Below are 15,373 nucleotides of genomic sequence, written 5' to 3'. Positions count from 1 at the left end.
CCCTCCCGCAAAATTTCATGCTTTGTGCCTATAGAAGAAAAGATTATTATGTCTTTAACTTGTGGGTTGTGCTATATCTTCCTGAAGTGTATGCTGCATTGTCTATGGAGTATGTTGAATTGTTTGTGCATTATTACATCTGTTCGCTTTGGTATCTTATTTGTTTTGTCATTTCTGCCAATTATTTTAGTGTTTTGTCTGTATAGAGTGTATGCAATATTGGTTGCATTAATTTGTTGGGTGTTGGTTGTGTTTCATATGTGATTGAGATTATTTGTTTTTGTGTCAAACTAAATTGCTGGCCTTGTGCCTAAATCAGAAACCATTATTATTATTATTATTATTATTATTATTAAGGTGGCAGAAACTGGCAGAATTATTAGCATATCGAACAAAATGCTTAATGACGTTTCTTCCAGTTCTTTACATTCTGAGTTCAAATTCCACTGTGGTTGCCTTTCATCTTATCAGGGTCGATAAATAAGTACCAGCCAAGTACCCCCTCCCCTCAAAAACTCTGGCCCTGTACCAAAATTTGAAACCACTATTATTTTTAAGGCAGTAAGACTGACAGAATCATTAGTGTATCTGACAAAAGTACTTAGTGGCATTTCTTCCAGCTTTGTAGGTTCTGAGATCAAATTCTGCCGAGGTCAACTATACCTTTCATCCTTTTAAGGTGATTATGTAGGCTGTGTGCAGTATGGGTTGTGTTCCATATGCGCTATGCGATTGATGTCTTTCAGCATCAGGCATTGATTATATAGTGTGTGCTCTCTGTGGGTTGTGCTATATCAATAGCTAGCAATGTGTAGAATGTGAGGTAAGTCATTGATGTCATATTGTAGGTTTGTGTGCTTTTATTGGATAGTGATTGTAGGGTGTGTGTTGCATGCAGAAGGTGTGGTGTTTAAATTGCATAAGATGTGAGCTATGTCTCGCCAAGCTATTTTGGAATGCTTGTAAAGTCATGGGCCCTGCTATGGTTTTTTATGTTATTGTTCATATTTTTTTATCATCATGTTATAATTACCATTATTCACGCTTTTAGTTTCGTATTGCATGTTATTTCTGTTTCAAGTTCTTTTTGGTAGAAGAGATCAAGATGTCTTTCAACATACAAAATATTTCTGTTTCAGTACTTCTCTTTACTCTTTTACTTGTTTCAGTCATTTTACTGTGGCCATGCTGGAGCACCACCTTTAGTCAAGCAAATCGACCCCAGGACTTATTCTTTGTAAGCCTAGTACTTATCCTATCGGTCTCTTTTGCCGAACCGCTAAGTTACGGGGACGTAAACACACCAGCATCAGTTGTCAAGCGATGTTGGGGGGGACAAACGCAAACACACACACACACACACACACACACATATATATACATATATACGACGGGCTTCTTTCAGTTTCTGTCTACCAAATCCACTCACAAGGCTTTGGTCGGCCTGAGGCTATAGTAGAAGACACTTGCCCAAGGTGCCATGCAGTGGAACTGAACCCAGAACCATGTGGTTCGTAAGCAAGCTACTTACCACATAGCCACTCCTATGCCGCTTCATAATTATATCTGAATGATTTGCCTTGATCTCCTTCCCAGTTTGGATAGATATGTTCCAGATGACTGGGGCCAGCTCATTGTCATGTACTGTGTTTTAGTAAACATTTTTACCAATTCTTTTTTATTTTTACTTTGAAGTATCTGTGTATTGCCCAGTGGACATAACTGCCTAATTGAGGTGTCTATAGTTATACTCAAACTTTGCAATAACTTGGCAACCAGAAGTGATGTAATGTCTCATTGTACTGATCGCATAGTCTTCACTTGATGTTAGCATCTTTTTCAGTCATCATCAAATGTCTTTTCCATGCTTTCATTGGTCAGATGAAATTTGTTGAGTTAGATTTTCTATGGCTGGATGCTCTTCCTGCTGCCAACCCTCATCTGTTTCCATGCAAGGCAATATTTCCTCATGGCCAGACATGTTTTTTCACCAAAAAAAAATTGGAAACGAACAACATTGCATGTGTGACAGTGAGACTTTGCTGACAATCATTACATGATGTCAAAATATATATGCATGGGCTTCTGCCAGTTTTAGCCTCCAAATCCATTCTCAAGTCATTGGTTGGTCTGGGGCTATAGTAGAAGACACTTGCCACAAAGTGGGATTGAATCTGACACCACATAGTTGGGAAGCATGTCTGTGCTTCATTTGATTTTAGTAATTATTTGTGGCTAGGCATTGGTTTTGTACGGCTAGAATTAGATGTTTTTGCTTTTAGTCTAGAGCATTTGAACTTTCGCTCTGGCTTCCTTGCTGTTGAATCTTGAGGATAAGAGGCCATAGAATGGTTTCTACACCATTTTTTCTTCAATATGCTTTGAAATTCTATCTTAATTTTATCCCCCCCCCCTCTTTTCTATTGTTTTGATCTAAACCTTTTTCTTCAATGTAATAAGTTCCTAGTTTGAAATTTATTGTTTCCTTATATATTAAAGAAGTTTTTGGGGGTTCTTTTTCATATTTGCTTATGGCAATAATCAGTTTCCCTTTGTTAGCCTCCAAGTATTTTTTCTAGTTTCGCTGTTGTTACTTTGTAGTAGTTTTCTGAGTGGTGCAAAGGTGTCATCTGCCAGGAGTAGGGAATCATTAACAAATAGTAAATGCAGCAATACACTTCAGTGTGTTCCCCCATACTACTACTACTACTTCTTCTGTATGCAGGGTATAGTCTACCTATATGGTGTCTTTAGAATGCTGTTAGTTTTTTTCCATTTCTACTCTAAGCTCATCAATTAACTTTTAGTTTATTATGTTGAAGCTCTATTTATAGCTGGCAAGGCTAGTGTATTTATACTTAATATCTTAATTCTTGTATTGAGTTCAGATTTAATATTTAGTATGGCTTTTTTGTAATACTCTAATTTTCTCCTTCATTTCTCTATTTAATATCTTATTAGTTTCATTTACTTCTAAGTGTGTGTGTGTATATATATATATATATATATATAGTTCTCTTATAATTCTCTGATGTCAGTGTCTGGACGTAATGTAATGTTCTTAGCTTTAGTTAGTTTGCTTTTAGCTTTTGTTACAGCTTTGGTACAGTTGTCTAATCCCATTTAAAAAACAGAAAAATTGAGATTGATAGAATCCATATATGTGTTGCAGCACTTTACATTTTGGGTTTAAATCACACTCAACATTTTAAAGTCTTGGCTGAGTTTATGAATGGATTCTAGTAGTTTTTCCAGTTGTGCATTCACCCATATAAATATCACCATCATAATCATCATCATCATCGTTGTTGTTGTTGTTGTTATCAATAAGGTGGCAGAATCGTTAGCATGCCAGACAAAATACTTAGCAGCATTTCGTCCGTCTTTATGTTCTGAGTTTAAATTCTGCTGGGGTCGACTTTGCCTTTCATTTTTTTGGGGTTGATGAATTAAGTAACAGTCAAGCAATGGGGGTCGATATAATCAACTTGCCCCTTCCCCAAAATTACTGGCTTTGTGCCAAAATTTGAAACCATTATTATTATTATTATTATTAACCTAATTTACATCTAATAATATATACTTTATTCATACTCTTTTCTCATCTGTTCCAGGAAGATTTACAGAATCTGTGATTGAAGAAAGGCGGAAAAGTGCACTTGAGTTATTGAACTTCATAGGACGTCAGTCCCACCTACACAGAACGAAAACATTCCAACAGTTTTTAGAGGTAGTTTTATTTAAAGCTTTATATTTAACTCTTTCAATACCAACCTGCCTGAATCCACTCCCTGCTGATTCTATGATATATATATTCCCTCCCTTTTTTTTTAAAGTCATCTAAATTAAAAATTTCCATCATACTTTCATATTAACTCATATTCCAAACACTTGCTTAATAATGACACGGTTATTTTAATAAATTTTTCAATATTTTCAAAATTAAACAAAACAAAGGCAGTATATTTCAACATAAATATGATAACAAAAGAGTTAATGCCCTCAAGTTTGTTTGTAGGTTTTTCATATGAAGTATAGACACAGGCATGGTTGTGTGGTTGAGAAGATTGCTTCCCAACCACATGGTTTCGGATTCAGTCCCACCACTTGGCATTTTGGGCAAGTGTTTTCTACTATATATAGCCATATAATTTACATATATATGTATATATATATGTGTGTGTGTGTGTATGTATACATATATATGAGTTTTATTTTTACTTTTTTATCTGTTGACAGAAGAATGAATATTACATAAATGAATTGAATGATTACCAGAATCAAACAGTGAATTCAAAATCTAACAGAAAATTAATAATCTCTACTGAAACATCAAGCTTTGAGTCAGATTCTGAACTATCTATTGACCTGCAAACATCAGACTCAAACAAATCTTCTGAACTAATTCCTTCCATTCCAACCAATGATACTCAGCCAGTACAAAACCACAAGGACGACGAACCCAGCAAGTAATTGTTCTATTATATATCATTGGTTTCTACAATTTTTTCTTTCTATTTTAAATACCTTTTTATACATATAGTCATTTCAGACTGTATATATACATTTCAACTTTATGGTAATCTTTGTATTTCTATTGTTTGTTTTCTTTTCATTATCATCATTTTGCATTCATTTTTTCCATGCTGGTAAAATGTCCGATATCTTGACATTTTTCATGGTACTGTTCTATCTGACATACACGGCAACAAAGAAAATTACCACCAGTTTTTGTCAAGGTTGTCATACTTTTTACCTTGGATTTTATGGTTGGATGCCCTTTCCATCGTCAATCACTTTACAACACATACCAGGTGCATTTTATCATATCACTGAAACTAGAGAGCTTGTTTGTGACAAGACTTAAGGGTCCTCTCCGTCCTGTAGAAAATATCCAAGTTACAACTGAATCAGCATCATTGTTTTAGTGACTGGTTTTCCATGCTTGGTCAGACAAGAGTTTGCTGAAGAAGAGCTTTCTATGCCCAGATGCCTTTCTTGTCACCAGCCTGTTGTACAAAAAACAACCTGGGCATTGCATTTGTAATGGCCTGAAAGTAAATGACACCATTTGTGAAGCTGTTGTTTGCAACCATCTGACAAAACATCTTATCAAGAGAAATATGAAAACATTTACACACACAAGCTGAGGTGTGACTGTGGATAAAAAGCTTGGTTCCCAACTATGTGATCTTGAGGTCAGTTCCTAGACATGATTGTCCTAGCATTCATTAACCTGGAAAACACCTTTAACAGGATTCCAATGTTTCCCTTGGATAACATTGGTGGAGAGAGGATGCTGGTTTGCATGGGTGACTGCTGGTCGTCCATAAACAACCTTACCCAGACTTGTACCTTGGTGTGGGTGGGGTGGGGTGGGGGTAACTTTCTAGGTGCAATCTCATAGGCATTCATGATCGAAGGGGGTCTTTATCCTGTTTGACAGCCTGATCTGATTGTTAAAGGGTTTAAACTTGTCTAACACCATAGTGATGGATGAAGAATTGAATTGGTGCAAATTCTATTTTGTTTTCTCAGCATCAAAGTGGGATGGGTATGGAATTTTTACATTTCTAAAAATTTTTGGTAGAGGTCTGCATTAACCTTTTAGCATTCAGATTATTCTGTCAAATGTAATGCTTTTTTATTCACATTGTTTTGAATTAATCATATATTGTCTCATAGCTTAGAGATTTTGATGATGTGATAGTTTATTTTTAGAATGATATAGGGCAAAAAGCTGGATTTGGCTAGTTTTAACATAAAACAAGAAGAACATTCAGGCCGGATGTGGCCAGTTTAAATGCTAAAGGGTTAAAGTATTGTCTTTTTACATTAGTAATGTTTTTATGCACCAATAATGTTTTAATAGAAATAAAATGAAACCAATAAAATCACTAAATAAATTAACTTCTTGAAATCCTGTATTTTTTGGTATTTTTCTCTATTTCTAATTGCAGTGTTGCACTAAAGGAACCAAACAGTAGTGCTGAAATTTGTAATGGCGTATGGAGTTATCCGAAAGCTCCAGATAACATCAGCATTAATTCAATGGAGGATGAAGAATTGGAAGAGTTTGATGGTGATGTTGCTGCAGTGCTCGGCACGACCTTACCGGATGCCGACATTTCTTTCTTTGACCCTCTACAAACTTCCACAACACACAATGCTGACAAGCTGCAAACCAGCAACAGTTGGTTGCTATCTGCATTGTCGACATGTGCTGACATAGACTCTGCTAGCTCCAAGAACACACCAGCGCCTTCCAAACAACAAAGTAACCAAGAGACATCAGCGTTTGGTGGTGACCACTCCAAAATCCTCGATACACAACCTGACGAAATTCCTGCATTGACATGCAATCCCTTGGAGCCCTCAAAAGCCCTTGCACATGCTGCCACTGCTGTTGAGAGCCCGAGAAAAACGACACATGGCAAGAACAGTGCCAACGTCGACATTTCGGACTTTGATCCTCTGGGAACGGGGAGCAGCTGCAATGCTAAAGTGCGTTGCGGCAAGGGTGACTTCGATGTCGCTCTCAGCTTGTCGCTCGGCTCGGATATGAATTCTGCCAAGAGAAAAATGCCATCATCACTGCCTTCTTCTAATTTTCTCAAACTTCCATCAAATCTGAGCCAGCTGCAACAGCAGCTCAGTGCAGCTTCGCAGTCGAATGACATGTCTCTGAAAGTGGGCGGTAAAGAGGATTACATCTATGTTGCTGCCAACCAAATATGCCAGGCCCAAGAATGTGAAGCAAGTGGAAACTATGAAATGTCCTTTGCCTTTTATAGAAATGGAGTTGGAATCTTACTTCAAGGTGTTCAAGGTAGATACGGCCAGATTCTTCTCTAGTTGTGTGTATGTACGTGTGTGTGTGTGTGTGTGTGTGTGTGTGTATAAACAAGCAGAGAGTATGTTGCACTACATAGATATTCCAAGGGTTAAACAGAAAGAACACAACAAAGAGAAAAATTAGATGAAAACACAGCAAACAGAAAACTAGATGGAAACAAAAGACAAAAATGGATGTGTTTTTGTCTAATTTTCTGTTTGCTGTGTTTTCATCTAATTTTTCTCATTGTTGTGTTCTTTCTGTTCAACCCTTGGAATATATATTCTTTTATTCTTTTGCTTATTTCAATCATTTGACCACGGCCATACTGGAGCACTGCCCTAAAGGGTTTCTAGTTGAAGAAATTGACCCCAGGACTTTGTAAGACTAGTACTTATTCTATCAGTCACTTTTGCTGAATTGCTAAGTTACAGAGACGTAAACACACCAACATCAGTTGTCAGTCGATGGTGGGGTCAATCACACACACACATGTATATAGTCACTACAAGGATATATAAACCTATTGTGGGGATTGTTTCATCCAAGTTACACTGGGTTGCTATAATATATTTTTGAAATATAAAAATAGGTATATTATAGATATCGAATATTATTAAGTAAGAAAATTGAGAGATTCAATGGATATAAATTAATTTGTTAACATTTTTAGTAAGGCCTACAATTGTTTCAATTCACACTCAATAAAAATTACAAACATATAGAATAAAATAAGTTTGCATTTTGAATATTTACAGTAAGATATCTCAGGACCAATGGACATTAAAGAAACTACATGTTGATGAATTGAGATTTCCTAACAGACTGTTGATCAGTCTCAATTGATCAGCATGTAGTTTTCTTAATGTCCATTTGCCTGGAAGATATTTTACTTTAAATATTCAAAATGCAAACTTATTTTATTCTATATGTTTGTAATTTGTATTGAGTGTGAATTGAAACAATTGTAGGCCTTATTAAAGATGTTAATAAATTAATTTATATCCATTGAATCTCCATTTTCTTACTTACTTAATTATTTATATATATATATATATATATATATATATGTTATAAGGTCCAAGGGTTTGAGTGTAGAAAGTTTGTAAGCTTCAAGCAGTTCATGATAGGTATAAAAAACAACATTCAAGAACAATAATGATTTATTGGTGTTGAAGTTTGGAGGTTTTCCCCATACCGAAGTTCGATAAGCTGAAAGAAATTTTTTTATAGCTCATAGTTAGCAACTTCAGTTGCTATGAATGTGAATAAAAATCCATATTGAGGGAGTGGAGCAAGTAAAATCCAGTATTTTTACTCTGTTCTTCCAGCTTCGTCACTCATTTCAAATTACATCATCGGCAAATTAACTTGGGATTCCTTAATGACAATGTAACAATTATTTAATTAAGGGAGCTTTGGCCTGTTGAGTAGCTAGCTGAGCACCCCTCTTTGAGTAATTATTACATCAGAGGATTTGCTAGCTAGGAAACATATGTAGCCTGGATTTTACCTACTCCACTCCCACAATTGGGATGTGTGTGTGTGTGTGTATGTGTAGTATGGTGTAATATATGTTCATCTGCATATAAGTGTTTATTATTTTGTAGTAGAGGCAATATGATCAACTGGTTAAGAAGTTTGCTTCTCAATCATGAGGTCCAGGTTTCAATTCCACTGCATGGCACCATAGGCGAGTGTCTTTTATTTTATCCTTGAGTTAACTCATATTTTGTGGGAGAAATTGAGCAGACATACTGTGTTAAAGCCCATCAGATGGATTGTACCTATTCAATGTGGTTAGCCATAATCTGGATCATATCAGAGTACTTCTAAGGTACCTGACCGGATTCAAAATCCCTGTTCCTTTACGATGTATATATATATGCATTCTGTTTCTGTAGGAGATTCCAATAAAACACGCCGAGAAGCTGTTCGTCGGAAGACAGCACAGTACCTAATGAAAGCTGAAGATTTGTATAATCGACATTTAGCCAAAGATGTAAATGATGAGAGGCGATGGGCCGTAAGTTTTTTTATTATTATTTATTTATTTCACCATTGATTCCCTACTGTGTTGTTTGGTATCAGGTCAACCCTGATTAAGCAGAGCTGAAATGAACAAGCTTGACTTGAAATTTTTGAAATTCATACACAGTTTATTGCAAAGCGTGGAGAAATTAAGCCACTTAAACTGATTGGTCTTTTTGGATTGTTTCTTAAAACTGAGTTAACTAATTTGCTTTGTTCTAGAATGAAACTTTAGCAATGGTTATACCTTAAGTTTTTTGGTGTCAAACTTGTAATCTTTTGTTTGTTTATATTTAACTGTATCATTTTGCCAGAAGAAAACAGCTTGTAAATTAAATAACGGTTGCTATATTGCTAAATGAAGGAATAGTCTAAGTTAAACAATAGTTTATATATCATTACATGTGGGAACAGTTTGTAAGTTTCTATATCACCACATGTGGCGTGTAAGAGTATTTGACAGTTGTTTGAACTTATCCATTTGTTCTAAATGCTACACGCATTTTAAAACACTTGGTGAATTGAAATGTATTTATTTTAAATACATATACAGGTCTATACTGTAAACCCTCATAGATTTAACAAATTAACAAACTGAATAAGAATACTGTATTGCATATATTGTCATGACAAAATGCTCTTTAATGACATTGTCAAGTAAAAATTACAGTCTTTATTATTGTTTAATAAATTTATATTGTACATTATTGTTTATTGTTTTAAATATCTTTTTTTTTACATTAAAAGCTATGAAACAAATGCTCACCTCCTAAGTTAGTTTTGATTTAATGGGTGCACATTCTCTTTAAAATGAGTGTTCAAATGTGTGTGTATTATTTTGCCTAATATAGTCATTTGGCTAGAAAGATCTTAAAGTAACTTTAGCAAAGACTAAAGTTTTATCCATCCATCATCTTCTGGAGGGTCATGTAGGCAAAGTCCTCAGGCACCTCCTTCATTGGATCCTATCAGAAACAATCATCATTACACTTTCCTTCTGGATTCCTAAGTGTGACCAACTCATTCTTGGTCTACCCACTGGGTCTCCTGCTCATTGGTTCAGCTTGAAGAATCTGTCTTGTGATCCTTTCCTGTGTCATTCTGTTGGACCTGAGGTGTGATCTCTCTCGAAAGTTTTAATAAACAGGAGAGAAAAATAGCAACCTTGTTGCCATGAAGGAAATAGTCATGCTCAGTAGGTAGAAATCCCATAGGGTATATTGGTGTAAACTATGGATTGTATAATCACCAACATGTTCATGCATTATCACCAACAGTTTCACAAACACTCTCACCATATATTGTCAATATATTCATATATATACACACACACACAGATACCATTTCCTGTTAGCTGTAAATCACACATACCTATGCATTCACACACTATATATTGTCACCAACTTTATTTATTTCAGTTGGATTCTTTGTCTCCACCAATGGAACTAGACCCCACTTTGGCATTCCTCAGAGCTCCTATATCTGAACTACGTAACTACAAAGTACTTAGCACTATAGATAAAGTGTTGCTAGTACTAGAGAAAGGTTCCAATGAAACATATATCATAAAAGTAAGTAATAAACTGTTTGCTCCAGGTAAACTACTTCGCACTATCTGCTAAATAATGTCTTTAATTGAGGTGTATTTTTGAGTTGTGCCTATTTGGTGAGTGACTCAACACTTTATATTAGCTGACAATAATATTATAAAAGAAAAAGTGAAAAGAATGGTTTATATGTATTTTGAATGGTTAGCTTGACTCTTTAAAATATATTTGTCATATTTATTTTAATTGTTTAATTTTTTTTTTTCTTATTTAATATTTTGTAGACAATTCACAAATCTGGTGCTGAGAGATTGAATGTGAAGAACATTCTTCCTAGTTCTTGTCCATATATGGTTCAACTGTATAAATTTTATGAAGGCACAGATGCTATATATCTGCTGCTACAATATGCTTCCGGTGGTAAACTGTGGACTTACATACTCAGTTATTTGCAGTTAGGTTCCCAAGAAAATTACCTTGGGTTCAGTGGCTCTGGCAGTGCTGGGGGCCGTAATGTCTATAAGGGTTGTAAGATGCACAATTCTTTAACATTCCATGAACAGTTACCAAATTACAGTTATAAAGAAGAACCTCCAGCCAAACAGCCAGACAATCCTGTGATGACTGAAAGTGGGGTCAGTGACCAGCTGGAGTCCAGTTATAAAACAAGTGATTGTGCCACATCATATGCAGCTTTATTCATGAACAACAACAACAACAACGCTGATTCAGCAGAGGTTGATACACTGAAGAACAGTTATACTGACTTGTCTGCTTTGTCCAATGATGCTGCCTCAATATCAGAAACAGGACCAGAATCTGAAAGTCCAAGCCATGAAAGTTCAACGACCTCCACAACATTTCCTTCAATTCCTGATGAAATGTCTCTGAAAGAACTTGACAACAGTGGTGATGAGAAGTTCCAAGAATTGCTGACCAGCAGTCGGCACCACTTAGCTGAGTTTAGCATAACGAGCAACGATAGTGATAGGAAATCCCAACGCCATAGCAGTGGATTCTCTGACATCAACCACATAATCATGGAAGATGACGCTGAACGAGATGACACAAACAATTCCGACACAGATAGTTTGAATGATGTTTTTAGAGAGAGTGCATCAGAACTACAGATCAGTGAATGTAGTGATACCAGCTGTCAGGACATTACAAAAAATTCTATTCAGTTATTGAAGTCTATTGACAAAGTCTTGGAAAATCCAACACCGCATTCATTGACCACACAGCTGGAAACACCAAATAATAAATCTTCTGTGATAAACACTGCTTCAGACCATAGTATAAGTGTTGGACGTGATGAGTTGTTCAGTGAATGCAATGGCAGCCTTGATGATGTCTCTGATGAAGAGGTCAGTATTTACGACCTTCATAAATATTCCAGCAGTCTACCAAAGATGCATTCGCAGTCAAGCAGCCTTAACTCTAGAGAAAGAACTATTTCTGCTGGTGAGGGAGAAAGTCTATCAAAGTCACGTTTGTTAAGTGTTGTCAAGAGTGACTTAACAGAGAATTATTCTGAATCTCAAAGTATAAATACCTTAGTTTCTTCTGTAACCAAAAACTCTAATCCTAAGACAGACTGTTTAGAAGGCAATAGTGGAACAAAGAAAGCTTTAAACTCTAAAGATGAGAAAGAAAGCACAACAGCCCCATTAATAGCTGCAACATCAGACTTTACCAATGACTGTAGTTGTCTCAGTCAAAAGTCCACCAAACACAATACAACATCATACACAGGCATTCCTAGACAGTCATTTATGGAGCCATGTCGGTCTGCATCATTTGAGTGTGATCTGAAGTCACCTTCAAAAAGTAAAGTGTGGAAAGTATTTGAAGAATTTGACAGTAGTAGGAACTGGTCTTCAGAAGTTGTGCTACCGGAATCTTGCATCAAACAGTGGGCAGCAGAAGTTGTGATTGCTCTGTCATACTTGCATGATCAGGGTATTATTTGTCGGTGAGTAACTTTTTCTTTCTCAGTCTATCCTTGCTCCTCTTTTCTCTCTTCCTTCTCCTTATCTCTTATTTCTTCTTTGTATGAGTGTGGGTTTACATCCGTTTGTTCATTTTACATCCGTTATTTTTTTATTTTTATTTTTTTTTTTTGGGTGGGGTGAGGGATTCCCTGCTGTCACAAGTTGGATAAATACTTATTGAAGTTTTATTTTACAGCCAGGTGCACTTCCTGTCCCTAACACTTACCTGCTTTTTCAAGTAATGGATTTTTCTACATGCCTTCAAAAGCACAGAGCTAGTAGATAATTTGTTGAAAGGGAATGTCAGCACCACTTCTTTTCTTTTGCTAGGTGTCATGTGAAGCAGTAGAATGTAAACATCCACACACATGCATATATATATATATATACATACACACACACACACTCTCTCTCTCTCTCAATAGACTTTTATAGTTTCCATCTACCAATTCTACTTACAAGGCATTGGTTGGCTACAGTTGAAGTTACTTGCTCACAGTGCTGTGTAGTGAGTTAGTAAAAAATTATATGCTTATAAAGTGAACTCTGTGTCCAAACACCCATGCCTGCACCGGTCTGATTTATTTTGTTGTTTTGCATTCATTTTTCTCTTCTGACAAGAAAATATGAATTGCATATTTTTGCAATTGTTTAGAGTTGAATTCCTATTCTGCCTCAAGCCACTCAGATGTGAACTAAAAATTGCTGGTCTATCAAAGAGGGATGTTTTTTACTCAATAGCGGCATCATTGCTAGCTGGAGTAAAGTTTGAAGTCTTGGCCATGAAGTTATAAGTTACCTTCTGTACAATCTCTTTCTTCCCCTCTCACACGTACAATACCAAGTATTTTTCAAATGTTCACAACTTCTTCAAACAATTAGATGTGTTTCACAACACTACAGCAGGCTTCTTTTTCTTCTTTTAGCTTTGGCAGGTCCTCAGTTTCATGGTGTAAGTCGGCCAATAGCATAAATGTAGCTGAATGGTCTTTGTCCTCTATGAGGGTGTAAAAGTCTTCAAAATATGGCATCCAATATGGCCTGGTGTTCTGCACAATAACAGTTATCAGTAAGCCTTATCCTGCATTGAGCAATAGTACTAGAAATGAGTGGAATGTGTCTATAAATCTCCTCTTTGGTTTTGCGTTCATGCCATGAGAGGTTGAAACTCATCAAGAGAAACTTGTAGGTACCATCAAGGCAATCTTGAAACCCCTTCTTCATAGGTCACTCTGTTTCTCAAATGTATAGATGACTAAATATATGACCATCAATGAAGATGAAATCTGCCTGTCAATTTGTTGAAACAATGGTACACAGCTCAAAGAAGTCAGTGACCTTAGTCAAATAACTTGAGCTCTATGTTACTGGGAACTAAGAAAGGCTTCCTGAAGATCCTGTTCACAACCATTGTAGATCTTAAAGTTACTATTTGTGGCACTTACAATTTTAGATGTCTGTTGAAAAAAAAAATGAAAGTAGTTGGCTTTCAATGATATCAGTGGATGTTTGATGGAGATGTGAACATAATGGATTGAGTGTGTGATGTAAATGGAGGAGCTGGGTGAAGCAGTACCAGGAATTAACACTGATAAGTTTCTTTGATAGCAGTGAAGAGTTAAGATGCAAGTGAGACTTGTTATTTTATATACCAAGTTATAATAATGATGATGATGACAGTTAGTGTTGGTAGTGATTGAATAATGTTGAATTCCTTTGACCAAGGGATTTTCTGTTAAAATGTAAGCTATGTTTCTTAAGCATAGAGGCAACTTTAAGGGTTGTTGCTATGCTTTAGTTTTATTTGGCACTTCTGAATGCCAGTTTGTAGTAGAAGCTTTCTTTGCTAGAGAACTGCTCACAGAACTAGGCTGTAGATGAGGAGGATTTTCTTCTAAGCATTATAATCCATGTTTTTTGCTTCAAATGCTACAGCACAGTTACAACTGAACCACTTGTGGGCTTTGAGCCTGTGAGTTTTTGTGTGTGCAACATGTAGGGACATATCTGTTTCCAACAACTAGCTGAATTGAAACTTGTGCAATTAAATGCATTACCTAAATACACAACAAACTGCTTTCTGTTAAATTGAACTCAACATCTACCAGCGAGCAATTCAATATCTCTTTTACATTTGGTAACTAGGTTTCTACAACTTTCTATGTAGGTTTGTTTTTCCTTCTCCATTTAGTCTGAGATGGTGTGGATGTTGTCCTTGGCATTTTCAGGCTTTGTTAGTCTTGGATATAGAAGTAAATGAGTCAGAGTAATGTTCAGTTTGAAATCTTGAAAGTTGTATAAGGGAAAAGATCCTGAACAAGGAAAGGAGATCCAGATGGATACAGTTCTGGAGCTCCCTTTGGAAGGCTTAGATCATGTAATGGTGAATGACACCCCATGTTGAATCTCTTTTGTTCTTGCTTTTATTTTGTGTATGCTCTTTTACTGGTTTCAGCCATTAGACTGCAAGCACACCAGACTGTTTAAGGGGTTTTAATTGATTGAATTAATCCCAGTACTTTAAAGTCTGGCACTTATCCTATTGGTCTTGTTTTGCCAAACTGCTAAGTTACAGATGTAAATAAACACAAGCTGTGAAATAGTGCTAACATTCAGATAGCAGTTGGAAAGACAAAGACATGGACCACACACACATAAGCACAAATATATGGGCTTCCAAGCAGTTTCCATTCATCACGTCTACTCACAAGGGACATACATATATATATATATATATATATAATTTTAGGGAAAATAACCAAGTTTCAAGAACTCATCGATGAAAATCCACTATCACATCGTTCATCATCATCGTTTAACGTCCGCTTTCCATGCTAGCATGGGTTGGACGATTTGACTGAGGACTGGTGAAACCGGATGGCAACACCAGGCTCCAATCTAATTTGGCAGAGTTTCTACAGCTGGATGCCCTTCCTAACGCCAACCACTCAGAGAGTGTAGTGGGT

At 36.1% G+C, this 15,373-nt stretch overlaps 1 protein-coding gene across 2 annotated transcripts in view; it reads left to right on the top strand.

Moving 5' to 3' along the window:
• LOC106867465 (ribosomal protein S6 kinase delta-1) overlaps positions 1-15,373 on the top strand; it is a 61,743-nt gene that overhangs the window by 39,669 nt on the left and 6,701 nt on the right. For both annotated transcript variants that reach the window (XM_014912345.2, XM_014912346.2), the window contains 6 exons: positions 3,615-3,730; positions 4,240-4,469; positions 5,961-6,829; positions 8,740-8,861; positions 10,285-10,437; positions 10,698-12,388. In XM_014912345.2, the coding sequence (XP_014767831.1) occupies positions 3,615-3,730; positions 4,240-4,469; positions 5,961-6,829; positions 8,740-8,861; positions 10,285-10,437; positions 10,698-12,388 (3,181 nt within the window). The remainder of the gene's footprint in view (positions 1-3,614; positions 3,731-4,239; positions 4,470-5,960; positions 6,830-8,739; positions 8,862-10,284; positions 10,438-10,697; positions 12,389-15,373) is intronic.

Source organism: Octopus bimaculoides, chromosome 11 (assembly GCF_001194135.2).
Source record: "Octopus bimaculoides isolate UCB-OBI-ISO-001 chromosome 11, ASM119413v2, whole genome shotgun sequence".
Lineage (NCBI taxonomy): Eukaryota > Metazoa > Mollusca > Cephalopoda > Octopoda > Octopodidae > Octopus > Octopus bimaculoides.
Note: the sequence above shows the minus strand (reverse complement) of the source record. Positions and strands in the feature narration are given on the sequence as shown.